At 46.3% G+C, this 23,139-nt stretch overlaps 2 protein-coding genes across 3 annotated transcripts in view; one reads left to right on the top strand and one right to left on the bottom strand.

Moving 5' to 3' along the window:
• Nucleotides 1–17,514, top strand: part of Rad54l2 (RAD54-like 2 (S. cerevisiae)) — a 94,029-nt gene extending 76,515 nt beyond the window's left edge. For both annotated transcript variants that reach the window (XM_005410317.2, XM_005410318.2), the window contains exons 14-22: nt 940–1,058; nt 3,134–3,233; nt 4,151–4,356; nt 4,761–4,933; nt 5,458–5,654; nt 6,742–6,941; nt 11,398–11,487; nt 13,232–13,324; nt 16,334–17,514. In XM_005410317.2, coding sequence (XP_005410374.1) covers nt 940–1,058; nt 3,134–3,233; nt 4,151–4,356; nt 4,761–4,933; nt 5,458–5,654; nt 6,742–6,941; nt 11,398–11,487; nt 13,232–13,324; nt 16,334–17,328 — 2,173 coding nt within the window. In that variant the 3' untranslated portion in view covers nt 17,329–17,514. The remainder of the gene's footprint in view (nt 1–939; nt 1,059–3,133; nt 3,234–4,150; nt 4,357–4,760; nt 4,934–5,457; nt 5,655–6,741; nt 6,942–11,397; nt 11,488–13,231; nt 13,325–16,333) is intronic.
• Nucleotides 17,515–19,692: 2,178 nt separating this feature from the next.
• Nucleotides 19,693–23,139, bottom strand: LOC106147243 (translation initiation factor IF-2-like; the record flags this gene model as incomplete). Its single annotated transcript, XM_013507641.1, is given in 1 exon segment — nt 19,693–23,139. A coding segment is annotated over 1 exon segment (499 nt), but the record flags the coding sequence as incomplete, so codon positions are not given.

Here is a 23,139-nt window from a genome sequence, read left to right on the forward strand (position 1 = left end):
CCCCTCCCCCTCCCTCCCCTCCTATCCACTCTCCCTATCTCCTTCCCTCCCTGTTTCCAGGCTTCTTTCTTTATGCAATAGTTTCTACACAGGGGACAATTTAGAACCCAAGGCTGACATTGGGGCTCACAGTCTAATCCTTCAAACTGTGACCCTGACCAAATTTGGCCTCTGGCCGGTTTTTGTTCAGCTTGAGAGTTAAAAATAGTTTTTACGTTTTTAAAGAGTTGTAAAAAAAGTTCAAAGAATGCACAGCAGGGAGTGCACGGGGTCTTCGAAGCCTGACATGTTTGCTGTATGGCCCTTTGCGGAAAACGTTTGCTGACCCCTGGTCCGATCTGCTTCCATCCCTCCACACCCGTTTCAAGCTCTGTATGTGAGGCCGAATGAGGGATGTGACTGGGCCAAGTGAGTGACGTGATTGGGTCCAGAATCACATTCTTGTCTGGCTGGAGCTTTGGCTTTCAAGGCCAAACTTCTCAGGAAAGCAGATACAAACTAGATGGCTTCTCCTTTATTCTAGCTAGATTATGCCCCAAAGAAAGCCAGTGAGTAGGAGCCTAGTGTGGGAGCCTCAGATCAAAGGGCTTCTATATGTGAAACTTTGAGAAAACAGCAGTGATGGGGGAGCACTGCTTGTCCCCCTGATTTTAAGGATGACTCCTGAGAAGATGGGCTGTCTGCTTTGAAATGAGCAAGTGGTCCGGTCCCCCTTAGAAACAGCCCTAAGACTGACTGCGCCTCGCCATCAGATTTAATTGATCAGAGGTCACAGGGAAGTTGGGGAGAACACCCATGGTTGGTGGTGGTGGTTACCGCTCCTGGGGAGTATGCTGTGGGGAGCTCCCACTGTCAGGGTTTGCACACTGCTGTGGGCCTGTTGGGAGTAAGGTCTCCTTGGGTCTGGGAGCCATCTGAGTGACACATTTTCCCTTTCAGCCAGAGCCTTTCCACCTTAGCTCTCATCGAGGAGTTCCTAGGGAAGCGAGAAGTTCCCTGTCTGCCTGGTATAGAGGGGCAAGGAGCACAGAAGTGGGTTCGAAATGTCAGCTACTTCCGTGAGTTCATTGCTGCTTTGTTCTTGAGGCCTTGGCAAGATCTGCTTAAGGGTTTCCTTTTTTCTTCTCCCCCCGTTCTCTTCTGCTGTAACCTCCATCAAGTGTGCAGAAAAATGTATGACTGGGCAAGGAGCAGGGAGCTGCGGAGAGTGAGCTGTGATGTGTGAGTCACTGTACGAGGAGCTTCGGAGAGACGGGGCTGCAGAGAAGTGGAAAGCGCAGGCTTTGTCTTCATCTGAGCTGTACTAACTGGGGGAAACTCTGAGTAACGGCAGGGGGAGCGGGGGAGGAGGGTGAGTGTGTGAAAGGGTTAGGCTGTGCTGTATGTGTGTATGAGCTCCTTGGGATGATAGAGTAACTAGGTACTGCAGATGGGCAGCTGAGTGCCCCACCTGGTGTTTTAAGGAGGACAGAATCACTGTGGTAAGAATGATAGAAAAGCCTTTTGGAAAAGACGGGGAGAACTTGGACACACAGAACTTGCATGGCCTGAAGATTATTGCAGGTAGAAGTTTCAGGGGAGCATGAGCCTCAGTTATGCTCTGTTTGTTAGGGAGATAATACCTCAAGAGGAGGAAAGCTGTGAGCGCATGTATATGGGGGGTGCATGTGTGTGAAATATCTCGGCTGTAAGAGGGGTGTAAGTCACAAATGCTCCACACAAGCAGAGGTACAGTGTATCTGCAGTATAGAAATTTCATGGGAGACGTGGTGCCGTTGGGCTGCTTAGTGGAGTGGTGATAGAAAATGTTGTGGGGACCAGGAATATAGCTCAGTGGCACAAGTGCCTGCCTGGCAAGCGCAAGGTCATGAGTTCAATTCCCGGTACCGGAAAATAACCAAAAAAAAAAAAAAAAAAAAAAAAGAAAACATTGTGAGGCACTGGACTTAGCTCTGATGTGCTGGCCAGACTGTGGTAGAGGGGCTGTCTGTGTTGTATATGTGTAGTGGGTCCCTGGCTTCTACTCACTAGATGTCAGTAGCATCTTTAATTTTTTTTTTTTTTAAACAGAGTCTTGCTGTGTAATTTGGGCTGGCCTTGATGTAGCCTCACTCTGTAGCCCAGAATGCCCTCAAACTCATGGCGATCCTCCTGCCCCAACCTCCCAAGGGCTGAGATTACAGGCGTGGATCACCACGCCTGGCTAGTGTCTTCAATTTTGACAGCCAGAAAGTTCTAGCCGTTGCTAAACATCCTTAGGGAAATGGGAAAGTGGGGGGAAAAAATCATGGTTTTGTGAATTTCTGGCCTAAAAGAAGGATTTGAGTAATGGAGGCTCGGGAGTGGGGTGGAGGCAGGGAGGTGAGGAGAGCCCAGCACGGGCCCTGGCTCGGAGCTTGTTTTCACGACTAGGCGCCAGGAGTCCGTGGTGAGCTGTGTTTCAGAACTGCGAGAACTCAGGTTGGAAGGGCAGGTCCTGCTTGAGAACCCTGATCCAGGCAATTGAACTGTCGCTTCCTACAGTGGTGGTGATTTAGTTCTCCGTCTGGTACTTTATACCCTGTGCTTTTGCCCTTTACATCTGATGTGACAGATGGTGTCCCTCCTCCCTTACTTATGCTGCTTTGTAACTGAGGTGATTTTCTCCCCTTCCTTTTGAGTTCCTCGTCTTTCATTATTGTGTCCTGTCCCACTGTCCAAGTCTGTTTAAATCTCCTTCTAGTTCTTACTCTCAGGAACTTGTTGAAAGTGTACGTGTTTAGTGGAGGAACAGTATCCACATTGAAACGCTTAGTGTCGCCACACACAAGACCCACAGGGCTGAGGCAGAGGTGTTGAGCCAGTATCTTCTCAGTTCCCCGAGTCTTGTACACTCTTCAGTTTCGGAATGTTTGCCATAGATTTCACCTGAGGAGAGAGTTAGTTTATAATCCTTGTTGCGTGTGAGACTCTCCTGAGAGTACTGCAGTGCTATAGAACTTAGATCCTGTGCTATGTCCAGGAGGTGGGATCTGAGAGCTGTGGTTTTTCTGGGTGATTGTTTGTTTGTTTGTTTAAACACATTTGCATGGTGATCTTGCTGAGTGCCCCTGTCCTCATCTACCCACTTCGCGTGGCTTTCCTTCCTTTCTAGGGCTGGACGGCAGCACACCTGCCTTTGAGAGGGAGCGGCTCATTACTCAGTTCAATGACGCCAGCAACCGAAGCACCTGGCTGTTCCTCCTCTCCACAAGGTGGGCAGGGGTGGGGGCAGGGGGCGTGCTCAAGCAGATAGCTCATCCAAATCTCAGAGGAGCTCTGCTTGGGTATGTGACTTGCTTTTGAGGTCAGAGAGGAGACCTTAAAAGAGTGGTAGCTAGGCATGGTGGTGCACATCTATAATCCCAGCACTCTGGGAGGCTGAGGCAGGAGGATCACTGTGAGTTTGAGGCCAGCCTGGACTACATAGTGAGTTCAAGGCCAGCCTGAACTACATACTAAGACCCTGTCTCAAAAAAAGTGGTGGCAAGCGCATGGCACATAGGCCGCAGCGAGCTGTCTGGGATCATTGAAAGCTCTTTTAGTTCACCACCGCGACTGTTAAAGGAAGTTGCAGTAGAAGCACAGTCAGAGTGTTACGAAGTTCTCTGAGACTTCCATTTACAGTGCTCATGGTTAGCTTTCTCTCAGAACTGTTGTGAGGCTTAGATATTGTGATGAATGTGAAAATGGTTTGAGAAGTGAAAAATGCAGTGTAACTTTGAAAAGCAGACAGCATGTGTGTCTCACAGCACGCACCTCAGAGGCTATGCTGCCTTCTGAGACCAGAATGCCCTTGGCAGGGTATAACTCTTTCCCCTCAGTAAAAACGTTAGCAGTGTCTGCACACAGACGTTTCCCCTCACCAAGGAATATTACTCTGGGACCAGGATGTGGAGAACTCATTGTTACGGGGGTGTAGAGTTGTGGGCACTGCTGTGTTGTATTTCAGGGCACACTTTTTAGTGTTTGAGGAGCATAATATTTATCAGCAGGAGATCAGACTACTTGGGTTTACTGTGCTTAGGACAGAAAGAACGGTGCTGGGGTAGGAGTCATAGAGGGCAAGCTGATTTAAACGCTGTCTTTACGACTGAAGGCTCTGGGTTGGTTGTGGGCTTGTGCTTTAAAGGGCCGGATGCTTGGGTGTGAACCTGATTGGTGCCAACCGAGTGGTGGTCTTTGATGCCTCCTGGAACCCTTGCCATGATGCCCAGGCAGTGTGTCGGGTATACCGTTACGGCCAGAAAAAGCCCTGCTACATCTATCGCCTGGTGGCTGATTATACCCTTGAAAAGAAGATCTACGACCGTCAGATCTCCAAGCAGGGAATGTCAGGTGGGCCCTCTTCTCGGCTGTCCCAGAGCACATCTGTATAGGGTGTCTTTCTTACAGCATCTGTGCTGGGAGGAAGAACAGCCTGGGGGAACCAGGGTTTGCATCACAGAAAGCTAGTAGTTCTTCACATCTCACCCTGATTCAGATCATTGCTTAAACGGGGACTGACCTGCGCTCATTGAGGGCGGGTTTAATGATAAGAGCCAAGGTTGTTACTCAGGCTTCTCAGATGTGATGTTTCTGTTTCTCATCATAGACCTGGCCGTTGGGTTTCAGATGGGGGGTGACTTTTCCTTGTCCGTAACAGTTAGGCCACTCTCGGTCTCCCTTCTCTCTGCCCAGCTTTGTGGCTGTGTTTTCAGTCTTGCCACGTGCTCACTTTCTCCATGTCGTCTCCCTTCTAGATCGGGTAGTAGATGATCTAAATCCAATGCTGAACTTCACTCGGAAGGAAGTGGAAAACCTACTGCACTTTGTTGAGAAGGAGCCAGCTCCCCAAGCATCTTTGAACATAAAGGGGATCAAGGAGTCAGTCCTGCAACTTGCCTGTCTGAAATACCCTCACCTCATCACCAAGGTAAGGCCTGGTGTACATGAGGTCCCTGGCATCACAGTCTGCCAGGGGAGGCTTGTGCGACAAGCATGCTTCCATTCTCTGAAGCAGTGTTTCCTGCAGACAGCTTGGGCTCAGGTAGTTCTTTTCTTTCTCCCACGTAGTTTCTCTTCCTGCCCCTGACGACCTAATTCCACTCCTGGTCCGGTCCTAGGAGTGCAAGCTCAGCCATGTGGAATAATTTGGCTATTGTAAGTTTCCCTAGCAGAAATGGGAGAGGAGGGGTTTCTGAAAACATAGTTTGTTATTCACTGCAAATCCTCATCCTTTTGATAGGAAAGGTAGGCTTAGGTATCAAAAGCTGATCCTAGGTTAGAGTTGGGAATTATACTCTTGACAAAAGACAGTAAACTGCCCGGGTGTCTGTAAGCAGGCTCTTTACTAGTGCCGGAGACAGCTGGCCTCCTGGCTCCAAAGTAAGACCGTTGTACATCAGCCATGTTGGCACACAGATTGGTAATTAAATCAACATCCCCCTGTGTCCCCAGGAGCCTTTCGAGCATGAATCATTGCTCCTCAACCGAAAGGATCATAAGCTGACCAAGGCTGAGAAAAAAGCAGCAAAGAAAAGCTATGAGGAAGACAAACGCACATCAGTCCCCTATACTCGCCCATCATACGCGCAATATTACCCTGCCAGTGACCAGAGCCTGACCAGCATTCCCGCCTTCAGTCAGAGGAACTGGTAAGTTGCTGAAGGGTGAGGATCTATTGTTGAGTCATGCCCAAACACCTTTCAGCTGATTTTCTTTTTCAATCAACCTGCTCACTGGCTGTTGTGAAGTGACAGGTTCTGCTCTGGGATCAGGGGTCTAAGTAATTCAGCAGCCCTGATTAAGTGGTTCTGGTTTTGACTGCCTGGCTGGAAGAGCGAACTACTATTGGCTTTGTTCCTCAGGAGAGCCTCTCTAGACCTCTGTGGTGGGGGTAGTGCAGTTCCTCAAACGTAGAGGGCCAGCCCTTTCACACAGTTGTATCCTACCCCTAGCATTTTGGCCTTAGACTGAAGGAGTAGTGAAGTTCAAGGTGAAAACAGTGTTTTTTTCTGGGCCTTGGATTGCAGCCAAGGGAATTCTGCTAGCTTTCTCTTCTTCTTTTTTTTTTTTTTGGTACTGGGAATCGAACTCAGGACCTTGCACTTGCCAGCCAGGTGCTGTGCTGCTGAGCTATATCCCCAGCCTGCTTTCTCTTGAGTGTAGTCTCTGGAGCCGTTGAGAGTATGCACAGGATAGAAGCTCAGCAGAGAGGGAGGCACTGTTGGATATTACAAACCTGGTATCTGTGTGTCATTTTTTTCCTTCATTTTAAGATGGAGTACCTTCAGCCCTCACTCTCCCGCTTAATAACCAGGTTTGCTGCCTGATCGAGTAGGTTTAGAATTTTTAATTGTCTCATTTTCTTGAATTAAAGATAATTATTTTATTTCGGGGAATAAAATGTTTTTCTGTTTAAGAACTTAATGTCTTTAAAAAAAACTTGGCAAGCCGGGCGTGGTGGCGCACACCTGTAATCCCAGCACTCAGGAGGCTGAGGCAGGAGGATCAGTGTGAGTTCGAGACCAGCCTGGGCTACAAAGTGAGCTCAAGGCCAGCCTGAACTGCATAGTGAGACCCTGTCTCAAAAAGACAAAAAAAAAACAAAAAAATTCACCTGACGCTTCTCTCAGCAGCAGCTGAGAGTGTAGAATGGGGTATCTGGAGAGGCTCCACAGCCTTTGGAGAGAAGCAAGAGCTTCTGCCAACTTTCTGAAGGGTGTTTTTCTTCTCCTCTAGGCAGCCAACACTGAAGGGTGATGAAAAGCCTGTGGCCAGTGTTCGTCCTGTGCAGTCCACGCCCATCCCCATGATGCCGCGGCACGTCCCGCTTGGGGGCAGTGTGAGCTCTGCCTCCAGCGCAAATCCGTCCATGAACTTCCCCATCAACTACTTGCAACGAGCAGGAGTCCTTGTCCAGAAGGTGGTCACCACAACAGGTCGGAACTCCCTGGCTTTGTTGCAGGGATATTTTCCCCTCTCAACTGGCTTTATCCATTCAGGAAGTGTTTATTAAACACTTTTTATATCCTGCACCTTATTATACTTGGTACTGTAGATAAAACTGAGAGTATAGCAATCCTCGACCTTGAAGAATTTGCACTCTGGTGAAATATCTTAAAAATAATACCACAGAACTGGTTTTCTTGTGTATGGTGAGCAGAGTCCACTGAACACTGTAGAGGTGGTGGAACTGTCACTGAGACACAAGTGGGTAGTCTGAGAAGTTTTCATAGAGGTATCAGTGTGCTGTGCCCTGCCTGGCTGTAGTAGGGTCAGCTAGGTGTAAAGGACAGCCGTCCGCCTTCCTGTGTAATTAGAAGACCTCCATTGTCACTTCTTTCCTTGTGAGTTTGACGTAGATTGAGCATTGGGTGGTGGTGGGAGGTGGGCAGTCCATCTGTCCCTGGAAGTGAGTTCTGCAATTTAGAATGGCTGAGGGGGAAAGCATTGCATGATTCTGTTTTCCATCTTGTTATTTAGAAAAATACTCATGTACATTTTAGTGAAAATATCTTAGTCAATTTTTCTGATAATGAAACCAATACAGCCGGGTGTGGTGGCGCACACCTGTAATCCTAGTACTCGGGAGGCTGAGGCAAGAAGATCGTTACAAGTGCGAGGCCAGCCTGGGCTACAAAGTGAGCTCTAGGCCAGCCTGAACTGCATAGTGAGACCCTGTCTCAAAAAGACAAAAAAAGAGAGAAAGAAAGAAAGAAAGAAAGAAAGAAAGAAAGAAAGAAAGAAAGGAAAGAAGGAAAAAAAGAAAGAGAAAGAAGAACAATACATGTCCATTGTAAAAAAAATTGAAACAAGTAAAGAGACTGTACCTTGCCATCATCTTCCTCTGGCAATTTGTTTTTTGAGATAGGGTCTTGCTATGTAGTTCAGGCTGGTCTTGAATTCTCTATGTAGCCCAGGCTGGCCTTGAACTCCCAGTGATCCTCCTGCCTCAGCCCCCTGAGTGCTAGAATTATAAGCATGTGCCCCCATGCCCAGCTTCCTCTGCCAATTCTTGAAAACACTCTTCTTCAGGTGTGGGGCAATGCCAGCAGGAAGAGGATGAAGCCACTTTTGGAATCTAATATGATGCGGAGCAAATTCATGCAAATAATTTAGGGAGAAGGGGAAAAAAAACTATCTAGAAATAACTATTAGAGTTAAATTTTTTTCCAAATCAAAACCTTTATGAATTTCTAATTAACTCATTCCCACTGGCTTGAACCACCAGCAGTATATGCGTGACTGTCCTCTCAGGCAGCTTGACCACTGGTGATACAAATGGGTCTAATTGCTTTTATTAGTCTTTTTACTCATAAAATTAATGAGAAGTCTGTAACTGGACTAAATCTAGTCAGCTGCTTAAATTTATATAATTTGAATAATTGCATACTCCCCAAATACAAATTAATACTATTTATCCCAATTAAAATTATTACAGTGATCAAATTTATTTCATTAAATTAAAAGACATTTATTTGTACATGTCAGTTTGTTTAAAATGTTTTATACATAAAGGCAGCTGACTTATACAGATAGTATAAAACATTATCACACATTTGGCCTTTTCTTGTGGCTACAGTGGCACCCATCTGTTTTAGATCATTTTGATAGCACTGTCTAACATTGCTTGCATGTGTTTGTTGCTGATCCTACATAAGCTCCTATAAAGTGAATTTTTTTTGAGTAATTTTGCTTGTGGCATTTCTTCTCAAGTTAATAGTTGATCAATAATTAATTCTTTGGCCGGGGATATAGTTCAGCAGCACAACCTGCCTGGCAAGTGGAAGGTCCTGAGTTTGATTCCCGGTACTAAAAAAAAAAAAAAAAGTAAATTCTGTAAATTTTAACGTGGAAAATTTATAAGTACCTCATTCCTGGTGTATATAATGTGCATGTACAACTGCTGTACCTCAAATTACCTGTATTACAATTTTTTATACCATTTTAATATTTTATGTAAGGAACTGTAATTTGATGGCATCCCGTCTGCTAAATCAACACCTTTCTTTGCATTATTGTAATCAAAGACAAGATCAAATTCTATGTTGCCAGGTTTTCCTTAGGTTAGGACACATGTATGAATTTTACAAAAAGTCATTAACATACAAGCACTTTTTTTACCTGTCCATTTAACAAATTTCACACCAGAACAATTTTCAAAGTTTATGATTTTGCTGCATTTTTGCTTTGTCTTTGCTTATACTGGTAAAAATTTTTGATTTGGCTGTAAAAGTATGTTTCTTTTTGTAAAAGTTCTTATACTAAGGGTGTACTCAAATAATAACCATCTGTATATAATATGTGATGTTCAAATAATAAGCTGTTCATTAATTTCAAAACATCATAACAATGCCCTTTCATCATGGGGTTTGCATTTTTTTCAACATAGACATGTAAATCATAGGTGTAATCATTAAGCAAATGTAATTTATATAATTTTATCCTGTATTTATGCTGTTTTCCTTTGATGTGTTGGTGAAAACATGGGTGTCCTCACCATAGAATTATACTTTTGTCTAGGACTACATTTTTTCCAGGTTTTACTGCATTAATAATTTCTTCCATGCTTTTTAAAAATCTACTCAAGGGATCCTTGGTTCTGCATGTGGTATTGTCAGAGAAATGTGAACAGTTCAAAATAGCCAAAAAGTGATTGCATTGCATGGCATTCTCTGTACATCCGTTGGCATACATATTATTTTAACACCAGTGCAATCTAATGTCTAGTGGTGGTACTATCCCCATAACTAATAATATGCCAATAACAATTTCCATCTTGCTAGTTGTAACATTCCCAGCATTGCTGGTGTTTCTTCCTTATCGCACTAATATCACATTATGTGGCATGTCTCCTTGGTCTTCAACTCTCCTTTCAGGTATATTATCAGATATGAATAATTTATGCAACACGGAAGTATCACTGCAACTAATTGTTTTTTATTAGAAGTTCTGTGTTTTGCAGTTCCATGTGCTTGTGTTCTAGCATGTTTCTTTCTATTATCAGCTGCCTGGGGCTGGGGATTCAGCTCAGCGGCACAGCGCCTGCCCGGCAAGCGCAAGGTTGTGAGTTTGATTCCTGGTACCGGAAACCTCCCCGCCCCCACAAAAAATTGCTGTGTATTATCAGCTGCCATTCTTCTTCTTGATTGTCTGCATTCATATCCAAATCCACACTATGTCCATTGGATGTACTGACCACAAGGTTACATTCATTTAACTGCAATGCATCTTCATCAGAAGAGGAATAGATAGGTCATGACCTTTTCCTCTGATAAGATTTATCTGATGAATCATTGTTTCTGTGTTTGACACTCTGATGGGAAAAAATTTTATAAAATTGAAATACTTTTATAAAACTGAAAAACAGAGTATAATATACATATATTATTTATGTATTATTACAAATGAAAGTCTCAAAAATAAGAGCCACCAAGGAACAATAGAAGAATAATAAAAGAAAAATGTGCCACTTAGCTCAATAATAATCTAGCTGTGAAGTAACAGTGACTGTTTTTGTTTTAACATCTTATATTAAGAAAAGAGCATATATACAGGTTAGCTGTACAACACGGAAGGCAAATCTTTTAGACACCAAGTGCCCAAACTACAACCCCAAACCCACTTATTTATCGCAAAGCACCAACACTGCAATTAAACATGAATACTGAGGTTTTAGTTTAGAGAAAACAACTCATACATTAATATCTTTTTGTCTTTAAAAAAACCCCCACAATAACAGACCTTTTAATGATACAGCTTTTTATTTTATTTATTTGTCTTTTTTTTGTCTTTGTGAGACAGGGTCTCGCTGTGCAGTTCAGGCTGGCCTTGAACTCACTTTGTAGCCCAGGCTGGCCTCGAACTCGCAGCGATCCTCCTGTCTCCTAAACAGACTTTTATTGAAAGGTAAAGTTTGCATTTGGCGTGCTTTTGGGCAATGAATGTGATTTTGCTGTTGTATACACGCTAATTTGTCAGACCTCATCTGGGGTGACTTGGCTTATGAGTTGACTGAGAGCTTTGCATGCCCACTGCGGCACTGTGCCATAGTTTCACCACTGCTGCTATGTAGTGTCAGGGGATTGAATTCAAATCAGAGCCCCTTGACAGCAAGATGTATGAATTACTGCCCCATAGGGAGCCTGTTAAAGCAAGAGAAATTGATTGGAAAGGTGATCAGATTTCTAAAGATGTCCTTGTTTACACAGTATTCTTTGTTAGGATGATTGTGCAAGGTTCTGCTGATTTCATCTTCCTTGGTTCTGAGCGTGTGCTGCACAGAGCCTTGGGGGAAACCAGTGAGGGCCGGGGATGAATGTGGGATTTTCGTATTTTCTTTTCTTTCTTTAGTCAGGTCTGTATAATCTAAATTTCACATCTGTCTTTCACTAGATATTGTTATTCCTGGACTCAACAGCTCCACAGATGTTCAAGCAAGAATTAATGCTGGTGAGAGCATCCATATCATCCGTGGGACAAAAGGTGAGAACTTGACCGAAGGTCTGCCTTCTACCTTTGGATAAGAGTGCTAGGTTGCAAAATAGAATAAATATATATGGCTTGAACCAGAGGGGTGTAAGAGTTATCCTATAACAGTGTCACAGTTAGGGGAAGCATGAGAAAGTGGCATTTCTAGGAACTTAGCAGAGTTAGGTCGAACCCAGAGGCTTTTACATTATCGTACTCAAAAATTCATTGTAAAACTTACCTACACAATACTTTTCTTGGCCTGGGATTCCTACTGTGCACCAAGAAATTAGGTGTAAAATTATAAATTTTTTTATAATATATATTTGAAAGTATATATAATTTTATATATATATTTATATTTTTATAAATATATATCAGTCAGTGGCTTAAAAGAAGGGAATTAGGGTTTTTGTGTTTCTATATTTTGCCATTGTTTTGTCATGGAGAATCTTGAGAAGGGGATAGGTGGATACAGGGAGACCAAAACTGAAAAGAAATCATGCGGAGTGGGTCATAAGCCAACATATGTGGAATTGTCTTTTTTTTCTTTTTTTTTTTTACACCTAATTTCTTGGTGCACAGTAGGAATCCCAGGCCAAGAAAAGTATTGTGTAGGTAAGTTTTATGATCGAATTTTTGAGTACGATAATGTAAAACGTTCACGTCTCCAGCCTTCTTACAGAGTGAAATAAGATTGCTGGCTTGAAAATCTGGGCTGAACAATGTCAAGAGATGATCGAAGCCTGTTCTTCCTATTAGTCATTAACTAAGCCCCATCAGCGTGGCTGTCTGAGGGTTTGTATTCCATCGGGTTTTCCCCCAGCTGCTGCTGGATTAGAGTATCTGTAGGATGAGAGAAAAGAAAATTCGCTGGGCTGTTCCTAGCGTGGAACCTAGCCCCTTTACCTGGTTCTTCCTAGCATAGAGCAGGGTTTGGCAAACTGATCCACGGGCCAAGTTTGATCTGCTGCCTTTATTGTATCTGCTAGCTACAAATGGGTTTTATATTCTTATTTGGTTGAAAATAAATGAGTAATATTTTATAACATGTGACTACTATATGAAATATACATTTTGGTGTCATAAATATTTATTGGAGCACAGCTATGTCTCACAGTTTTCATGTTGTAGAGGAAGAATTAAATAGTTGCAACAGAGACCTTGGGTTTACTTATAAAGCTGCAGATTTACTTTCTGGACCTTTAAGAAAAAGTCTTCCTATTCCTGGCCTAGAAGTATCCCTGACATCACAGACTATTCATCTGATGACATAGCCAGAACTGAAGAGAAGGTGGATTAGTGCCTTATGGGAACAGAATGCAGGCCTTAATTTTTTTCCTCCCAAGTGTGAGAGGACATTGAGGCAATAAGGCTTTTTTTCCCAGGTGCTGAGGAGGACCTGGGCCAGAGTACCTGGGAGCACAGGGCAGCAACTTACTCTCTTTCATAGCACTCTGTTTCTTCCATTGCATTAAATTTTTCTGGTGTAATCATCTGTCTACTCCTCTAGAGGTGAAGTTCCGTGGGACTTGACTCTTTTCTGTCTCCTATACTCCAGTGCTAGAACTGTTCCTCTACTTGGTAGGCTAGTAACCTGTTTGTGGGATAGATAAATACTGTGGGGGGTCCATAGCTTAGTATCTTGAGACAGGGTATGAGACTTAGTTCTATAGCTGTTTCCCAACCCTGGAGTTTTCCAAGATTGGCTGCATTGTGTGTCTGCTTCTCACAGTCTTTTTCATGTCTCTCTCCTTAGGGACATACATCCGCACCAGCGATGGGCGGATCTTCGCTGTCCGGGCAACTGGCAAACCAAAGGCCTCTGAAGATGGTCGGATGGCTGCCTCAGGTGTGGTGGCTTTTACTTCCCACTGACTTACACAACAGCATTGACTTGGTTTGGCTTTTGATTAACTTACTTTTCTTTTTTTTTTTCTTTTCTTTTTTTTTTTTTTTTTTGAGGCAGAGTCTCGCTATGCAGTTTAGGCTGGCCTTGAGCTCATTTTGTAGCCCAGGCTGGTCTTGAACTTGCAACAGTCCTCCTGCCTCAGCTTCCCGAGTGCTGGGATTTAACTTATTTTTAAATAGATAATGTGTATGTGGTTCATCATGCAAAGGCACAAAATGAAGTAGAGTAAAGTAAGTTTTTCTCTCCCTGCACTCCCAGCCAGCCATGGTTCCTCTCTGGAGTTGTTGTTCTTTTTCAGTTGATACAGTCTCTCTAGCTACAGGCTAGCCTTGGACTTGCTGTGTAAGGCAGGCTGGACTTAAAATCTCAGTCGTCCCGCCTCATCCTCCTGAGTGCTAGGATTACAGCCACTGTGCATGGCAAGGTGCTCTCTTGTTTCTTCAGCAGTGTTCTGTTGTATAGGGTTACAGTCCCTGTGTACACACACGAGAGTGTGTGCATAAAATATGTCTATGAATAATCTATGCAGTTTTTTCTTTATATTTTTAAAACAAGTGCTGACATAATATACTATGTATTCCTTTTCTTCATATGCTAGCAGTGGCTTCTTCCCTATCTTTTCTTCTATATGTGCCTCACTGAAGGTTTAAACAGGATGGGCTGTAACAAAATGCACTGCTGAGTTTCCCGTTGATGTGCATTTAGGTTATTGTACTCTGCCGCTACTGGCACATCAGCATGTGTACAGAACACGTTCCTAGGACTGGCATGGCCAGGACAAAGTTGCATGGGTGGCACATTAACACTGTTAAGAACTCTGACCAAGTTCTCCGCAGTAGGAATGTGTTTCACTTAGTCTCCCAGCGCAGAGATATGAAAGTTGGGCTGATCTTGCTCCTAGCTTTGTTTACAAAAATTTTCACATAAGCAGACTTGAAGAATAGCACTGTGGGTGCCCATGTCCCTTGCATCTAGATCTAGAAGTTGTGAGTTTTCGTAAACCGTCTCCTGTCTTTCTCTGCCTTTGTATTTTTTTCCTCTGCCTTTCTAATTGTGGGAAACAGATGTTTGCCAGCTGTTCCTCAGACAAAGGGTTACTATCGAGAACATACAAACAACTCAAAAAAAACACACCGCCCAGATTTAAAGACCCAATCTAAAAGTGAACATCTGAGATCAATACATGCTTCTCAGATGGAGAAATACAAACAGCAAATAAATATATGAAAAATTATTCAACATCACTGGTCATTCGAGAGCTGCAAATTAAAACAACACTGAAATTCCATCTCAGCCCAGAAAGAATGGCTATTATCAAGAAATCAACCAACAACAAATGCTGGCGGGGCTGTGGAAAAAAAGGAGCCCTTCTCCACTGTTGGTGGGAGTGTAGACTGGTGCAGCCACTGTGGAAATCAGTGTGGGGATTCCTCGGTAAATTAGGATTAGAGGTCCCATTCAACCCAGCTATTTCCCTTCTGGGTATCTTCCTCAAAGAATTAAAAACATCATATCACAGTGGTATGTGTGCCCCATATTTATAGCTGCACAATTTGTAATAGCTAGACCTTGGACACAACCCAAATGCCCTTCAACTGAGGAATGGATAAAAAAGATGGGTCTTTTTATACAATGAAGTACTAAGTCATAAAGAAAAATAAACCAGACACACATGTATAATCATTGTATTGTCTTCCTAATGTTAGAAGATGAAAGAGTAAGTAAGATCCAAAATGTATAGTAGCTATTGTAAAATGGGAAGAAACTTCAAAAGGAAAGAGAAACTGGGATGGGGGAGGAGAAAAGAAGGAAGGGAAAAGCAAAAAGAAAAAAAAAATGTAAAAGTTAATGTAGTTATAGTACTAATGTCTCTTAGTTCATTGAAAAAAAAAAGGTTTGTGCTAATATTGTCCAGACAATTAAATGTCTACATCTTGTACTGTGAGTAACTGATTTGAAGATAACAGTATGCAATGTATTAACCATTGTTACTTTCCTATTATCTTGTTCTGAAATTTTTTTTTCTTTTTAAAATTAAAGAAAAAGAATGTAAAAGAAAAAGACTAAGGACATTCTCTTTCCTGGCCCTGGCACCATCATCATATTAAAAGAAAAATGAATAATAATTCCATAATAATGTCATGTGTCTAGGCCATATTTAGATTTTCTAGCTACCTCAATTTGCCTTTCATAGCTGTGGATTTTTGTTTATTTTATTAATCAATTTGTTTTTCAGGATTGGGGATTAAACATTGGGCTTTTTCACTGAGCTACATCCCCAACCCTTTAAAAAAAATTTTGGGGGCTGGGTGTGGTGGCACACACATATAATCCCAGCACTTGGGAGGCTGAGGCAGGAGGATTGTCATGAGTTTGAGGCCAACCTTGGTTACATAGTGAATTTAAGACCAGCCTGAACTACATAGTGAGACCCTGTCTCAATAAATGAATGAATGAATGAATGGAGATGGGATCTCATTAAATTGCTAAGTTGCTCAGGCTAGAGTTAAATTTGTGATCCTCCCATCTCAGCTTTCCAGAGTTTGTGTAATACTGTATTCGATTTCTCAACCAGGATTGGACTGCTTCATTCCTTCAGTCCCTCTGTCACTATCTCTTACCCCCAGCGAAACTCTGACTGGTTTTCAGAATGATTTCCTAGTGTTTCATATCCATTACCCAGTGGGATTCATCTTGCTAGAATATCACAGATTGAGGAAGTTGGGCTGCAGAAAAGTTACTTACATTTTCATGGTCAACTTATTTCTGGGTTCAAGAGTTTCTTTCATTGAGAGTGGGAAAGGCTTTCGGTATGGCGTTGTTTAGGCATCATGCAGTTAGGATTGTGGGGACCATAGGGATAAGACTTTTTCCAAATGGAATTTTTCCTTTTATCCTTCTTTTTTCCCTTGCCCTTCTAGTTCTCATTTTCCTGTATTTTGCCCACAGGTTCCCAGGGGCCTTCTCGTGAGTCCACAAGCAATGGCAGACACAGTGCCTCATCACCCAAAGCTCCAGACCCTGATGGGCTGGCCAGGCCTGTCTCTCCTGACAGCCCGGAGATCATCAGTGAGCTCCAGCAGTATGCAGATGTGGCTGCTGCTCGGGAATCCCGTCAGAGCTCTCCAAGCACCCATGCCGCCCTGCCTGGCCCCCCAGCCCAGCTCATGGACAGCAGTGCTGTTCCTGGGACAGCTCTCGGAACTGAGCCCCGGCTTGGGGGTCATTGCCTCAGTAGTTCCCTCCTGGTGACTGGCCAGCCCTGTGGTGGCAGGCGCTCAGTGCTGGACCTAAGGGCCCACAAACGAAAGGTGGCCACCCCCCCTGCCGCCCAGGAGTCATCCCGCCGGCGGCCCAGGAAGGGCCATCTGCCAGCCCCCTTGCAGCCGTATGAACACGGGTATCCGGTCTCTGGCGGGTTTGCCATGCCACCTGTCTCCTTAAACCATAACCTCACCACCCCCTTCACCTCCCAGGCTGGGGAGAACTCCCTGTTTATGGGCAGTACCCCATCCTACTACCAGCTGTCCAATTTGCTGGCAGATGCCCACCTGGTGTTTCCAGTGACTACTGACCCTCTGGTGCCGGCAGGCCCTGTCAGTTCCTCTTCCACGGCTACCTCAGTCACTGCCAGCAACCCCTCCTTCATGCTCAGCCCCTCTGTGCCAGGGATCCTCCCCAGCTACTCACTCCCTTTCTCACAACCACTCCTGTCCGAGCCGAGGATGTTTGCGCCTTTTCCTTCCCCTGTCTTGCCCAGCAACCTTTCACGGGGCATGTCTGTCTACCCTGGCTACATGTCCCCACATGCAGGCTACCCAGCTGGTGGCCTCCTCCGGTCCCAGGTGCCTCCGTTTGACTCACATGAGGTTGCTGAGGTGGGGTTCAGCTCCAATGATGATGAGGACAAGGATGACGATGTGATAGAGGTCACTGGGAAATAGCGGGGAAGCCCCCCGCCCCGCTTACTCCTGGGCCCCAGCAGGTTGCCCACCAGGCTGCAAGACAGTGATCTGGGCTTCTGAGACTAGGGTACTTGGCAGGATGGAAAGGGAGGAAGTCAAAGAAGAGTAGCTGGCCAGGGTGGCAGAGCTGTGTTGCTGCTTAACAAAAGAGGCAAAAAAAAAAAAGAAAATAGAAAAAAATCCAACAGAGCAGCAATAGCAGGAAATCAGGGGCCCAAGAGTGGGATGGAGGGGTAGGGCAGCCTGCCTCTCTTCCTGCCTAGCTTTTGCTGTCTGCTTGCTTGTTTGCCCGTCTGAGTGTACAAGCTCACGTCCCATTTCTGTCTTGGGGAACATTCTCTCCCAGTAGAGCTGCCTTACCCGGTGACTAGCTTGGCCTGGGGAGGGGAGGGGAGTGGCAGGGGAAGGGAGGGAGGGTGAGCAAGAGGAAGAGGGTGGGCAGGGGAGCAGACCGAGACCCTAGGAGAAGTGGGGTCTTCTGGGGGTGTGGGAAGGAAGCAGACCAGGTATGTGTGAGTGTATGTGTGTGTTTGTGTGTGTACATAACAGGGCGGGGTCAAGTCGGGAGGGGAGGGAGGGAGGGAAGAGCTAAGGGGGAAATTAAAAATGAATTTATCTTTTTTTAAGTGGAAATCAGAGTGTGGTGGTTCACGGCAACCATTAGTAGACATCAAGAGCCCAGAAGAGCCATGGAAGTCACAAGTTTCCTTCTAGCTGGGTAAAAAGAAGGCCTAGCTAACTCAAGTCTGGTTTTCAGAGCCACATTTGTTTTAGAATTGAGGGGAAATTATGAGAGGAAATGGGCATGACCAATCTCTGACCCCTTCCCCTGTCCATCTCTGAGTGGATCCCCTCCTCAGGTGGGAGGGGAGAGCACTGCAGTGTGGGTGAGAGGTCATAGAGTCGTGGCTGGAAGACATTCTTCACAAGGGTGGGGCTGAACTTCAGCTGCCTGTCCTGATGGCCTTTGCTCCTCTTTTCCTGCTTCCACATTAGAAGCTCCATGTTAATTTATTTCTTATGGGAAATTATTTATTATTTGGATTTTTCATGTGTCTTTTTTGGGTGGTGGGCGGGGAGGTTTGGGGTACGGAGGGTAGGCGATAGATAGGGAAGTTTTAAGATATTCTGGACCCCATAGCTCCTGGTGAAAAAATATCCTGGATTGATGGAGAATTAACCAGGCAAGGAGGCGTAGGCAGGGGTTAAACAGCCATTCTGGGGTCTTGGGAAGATGAGGGAATCTTGAGACTGGAGAGTTAGTGGTGGTGAGACTCCTTCCACAGAGATCCTTGTTTGCTATTGGAAAGTAAATGATGCCCCAAATTTGAAGCTGTGTCCTCAGATGATCTTAGAGGCCAGCTCTCTGTGCTGAATAGTTGGCCTATAGGTGGGCAGCTGCTGGGTTGGGGGAGTGGATTATTGATTCCCGTGAAGAATCAGTAGCTTCCCCAGCTTGTCAGGGGAACACTGGGCCTGGTGTCTGCTGCCGCCATCTTTGAAGGAGCCAGAAGGTACCTTTCCTCTGTAGAAGCCTAAGTCTGGCTTTTGTCTTAAAAGAGCAGGGACACGGTCATTCTGGTCTCCTCCTCTTTCCTGACAGTGCAAGGGAGGGAGCATCTGGTACTCAAGCGTAAACACTGGCTGTCTTCTATTGGTGTATACTGTTCCCACTCCCTCAAATATGCACGCATGCACACACACTTACACACACTTTGACATTTTGCCAGGTAGTTCTTCATGATGAACAAATCTTATATGGCTTTAGAGCTTTGCCACCTACCCATGGCTCCTCTCTGGGCATTGCTGAACCTGCCTCTTCCTAGCCCAGGTGGCTGGCAGCTGAGCCTCCTGTGCCTCTTCTGATCTGCTTGTTTCTCCATTGCTGGGGACCCTTAGTGTATTCTGGGGTATTGTTCCTAGTAGAGAGACCAGGAGATGGCTGGTGTGTGTGTGCTGTGTGTACCTGTCTGTCCATGTTTGTGTGCTATCCAGTAACACCAGAAGTGGAATTTAAGGAGCTGTCCTTTCTTTGTTTTCATAAGTGCTCTGTCAGACACTTAACTCTTCTACTGATAGAAGCCTTAGATCTACAATATAGCTATGCAAATTATTTTAATAATTTTTAAATAGTTCCACCTAGTGCTTTCTCTGTCAGGTGCATCCCAGCAATGGGTGGTGAAGGGTTTCAACAATTGGAGCAGCCTCTCATGTTGAGGCTGGTGCAGTTAGGAGTGAGTTAGTCTGAATCTACAGTTAGCAGAACATGTTCAGAACTTGGGTTACACTGATGATACCTCTTGGGCCCTGGAGCACTGGGATCCCAGAGTGTGTGTGTGTGTGTGTGTGTGTGTGTGTGTGTGTGTCACACGTGCGTGTGTGTGTGTGGTATACTCTGAAGAAAGATAATTCTATGTTCAGCAACAGGAAATCAGTGCAGTGGTCTCTGAGGATCCAGAAACCATTTCAGCAGGAAATTGAAACTGGTTACTAGAGGACAGGCTTTCGATGTTGCCAGAAAGTAAATGGGGGTTCTAAGAGCAGCACTTCTGTGCCACCTGCCCGGTGGCTCCAGGGCCTGTCTTCCCTTCAGCAGAGGCTGTCATTCTGGGAGGCTGACCTGGCTAACAAAGGCTTTCTCTGGTTGTGTGCAGCTCCTGCTATGTAGGGGTACAGGTAAGATAATGGGGAACTGAAGAACAGCCAGTTCCATTTTTTTTTTTTTTTTTTTTAAATGAACCTGAGAACATACTGATTCTGCTGTTCTCTTTATGTATGCTGGTGGGAAACCCTGCAAGCACAAAAAACATGGAAGGGAGGCAGGAAATGTCAGAACTTGAGCGCCTTGTTTTAATTTCTTTGATCAGAAACACTTGGTGGTGGTTCTGCTTCTTACCATCCAAGCCTGAGAGACAGGGATGCTGATGGCCTGGGGAAGACAGAAGGTCAAGCCTGGGCATTTGCCCTTGCTGTTGTCTTCTGTGGTGTGTTGTCAATGGGGTCTCAAGTTCCATACATCTGGGGTAGCCTAAGTTCTTCTCCTGGGGAGCACATTACTAAATGATGCGAGATTGTCATAGGTAGTGATGCTTGGTACCCTTAGTGTCTGTGTGGATAGACTGCTGGCTAGCTATGTAAAAAAGGAAGTGAGTGGATTCTGTTGGATCAGATCTTTTTCTGAAGATTGGAAGTTAGTGAAGCCTTTATCCCTTTGACTTGTGCTACACAGCATTTGTCTCACGCCCTGACTCACAAACTTTCCTGACCCTCGGAACTTTTTCCCTGGGAACTAATTTGTAAGCTCTATATTCATGATTCACAACTATGAAAACCCCATTTCCAGGAGCATGAAGCAAAGAGCTGCAATAAGTTTTGCTGATTAGTTGAAACACAACCAAATTTCAGCCATCTGGGCGGGACTGTCAGTAGCTAGCTGTCTACAGAGGAAGGCCCTCTGTCCTCTGTTTAAGGTGGGCGCCCATCCCCCTGGAACTGAGTCTTCGTCCCGTGTGGAAGGTCCTCTGGGGCTTTACATTCCTTACTCTACATTTCTGTGATGTGACCTCCTGCTTCTCAAGTTCCTTTTGGTTTCTCTGATGACCACACGCTTCCTTCTGAGCCATGGCCTTCACTCAGCTAAGTGGCTCTTCCCCTGCCAAAGTCCCTGAGAGGTCAAACCCCCTCAAGAGCTCCCAGGAGACTTTCTGCCCCCTGCTTCCTGTGCCCTGGGAACCAGCACCTCAAGGCCTAGTTGAGAATACTGCACTCTCCGTTGCTCACCCTAGACTCAGTTTCCCTCCTGCCAACTCTTCTCTCTGCCTTGTGTATTCCACTGTGACCCCTCGGTGTCTGCTCTGTGCCACTAGCTTGGCCCTCAGCCTTTTAAGAATACCCGAGTCTTACCACGATGAATTTCGGCAGGCAGTTCCACCTTCTTTGCTCTTCAGGGACCCAAGTCTGCGCCTTTTCCCTCTTGCAGTATCCTGGGTGTGCAGTCATGTAGTGTGGTGGGGAGAGGTAGCCAGGTAGGCTTCGGTCTGCAATGCAGAGGGCTGGGGTGGGGGGCGCAGTTTGGGTAGTCTGCTCCCACTACTGGGATGGTATTCAGATGAGAGGGGGACTTCATACTGTGACCTAACCCAGGACTCTCCCCGGAAGAGAGCTCAGCCCAGCTGTGTGAGTGTGTGAGTGTGTGTGCTCATGTGCACCTGGATGTAAAGTGACTGTTATCTGGTTGTGTTACTCAGGGTGGGCTGGGGACTCACCAGAAAAATCCCCCAAGCCTTCCCAAGACAGATTTTTTTCCCTGTACCCTCTTCAGAGGGATTATGGGGAGAGGGTCCAGGTGGGTTGAGGGGGTCTCACGATGGATAACCACTAAGGCCACACTGCTGCCAGGGGGGTGGAGGGAGATGAGGTGGCCCTAAGGCCCTGGTACCTGGCTTTGGTTTTCTGTCTTCTTTCCTCAGGACGCCCCTGAGGCCTGGGACCTGCGCCTGGCTTAGAGAAGCATCCGTGGCTGGGTGACCCAGCTGCTGGTGTGATCATGGGCTTCCCTTCTCTCAGCAGGGCAGGCGCTTCTGCCCCAGAGACTGGGCAACTGGCTGTTTCTATGACGTATTTATTTTTACTTGTGTTTCATGTCACTTTTTTAAAAAAGCAAACAGAACAATTGTAAGTCAGTATAACTGCCTATCAGTTTTCTTTATTTCTCTTTTTGTAAAATAAAATGTAAACTCAAGAAGGCAGTGTTGTTTGATTAAGGAACTATCTGGACGGCTGTTTAGCTGAGTCATGGAGGAATATCACTCAGATATGGGCACTGGGACCGCACTTGGGGGCGAGAGGTGAGAACAGAGCAGACTGCTGCGGGCGTTGTTGGCTGCGTGGCTCACTTGGCCTTCTCTGCCTCTGCTTGCATAGAGAGGCTTGGTGCTGGGCTGCACATCGGGCACGCGAGGAGGCAGCGGCGCTGGCCTGCGTGTGTCTGAGGCTCGCTGGCCCTCAGCGCCGGCGGGGCCTGAGAGGTGGCCTTGTCCAGGCTGTGAGGTGCCGGGACTGGGCCGCATCACCTCCAGCGGGTGGCTGCGGTGCGTCTTCAGGGGCTGGGGGCGGCCGCGTTGGGAGGCGTACTGCGCTGCATGTGCGGTCTCCGGTTGTCCCGAGTCAGGGCTGGGGGTGAGGGGCAAGGCGACGGTCTGCTGTAGTCTACAAGTTTCATTTCTTCAGGGGGCATTCCTGGGGGCGCACTCTCCGGAGATGTACACGGGGACCTGAAGGGCCTCGGGACCCTAACGGATCAGAAGAGGGTACGAGGCGGCGCCGCCACGCCTGGGCTGATGAGTGGGGCTGCCACACAGGAACGCGAGCGAAGATGGCCCAGACGAAGTCTGGCGAGCGGATCTCAAGCCTGCTTTAAAACGTGAAAGAAGGGCTCCGCCAGGCGCGCTGCTCCTCCTGGCGGCCGGTCGGCGCCCGCACGGCTGGCCGCGCCCGGGCAGGCCGGCGGTCCCCCCGCCGCAGGGCGCCGGCGCCCCCAGGCGCAGCCTGGACTTGGGCGCGGGGCTCTCGAGTGGTGCGGCCACGCCGAGGAGGTGAGCAGAGGACGCGGTTGTCTCGGAGAAGCTCAGCGGCCCTGGAGCGGGAGTCGGCAAAGCCCGCAGGCAGGGGGGTCTCCCCGCGCTACTACGCCCCGCCCCGCGTGGCGCAGAAGGGCTCCCCGGCGCGTGCTCCCCGCCCGGGGCTGCGCCGCGGTCCGCCCGGAGCACCGACAGGCTGCCCGGGGGAGAG

Source organism: Chinchilla lanigera, unplaced genomic scaffold, assembly GCF_000276665.1.
Source record: "Chinchilla lanigera isolate Chin_1 unplaced genomic scaffold, ChiLan1.0 scaffold00131, whole genome shotgun sequence".
NCBI lineage: Eukaryota > Metazoa > Chordata > Mammalia > Rodentia > Chinchillidae > Chinchilla > Chinchilla lanigera.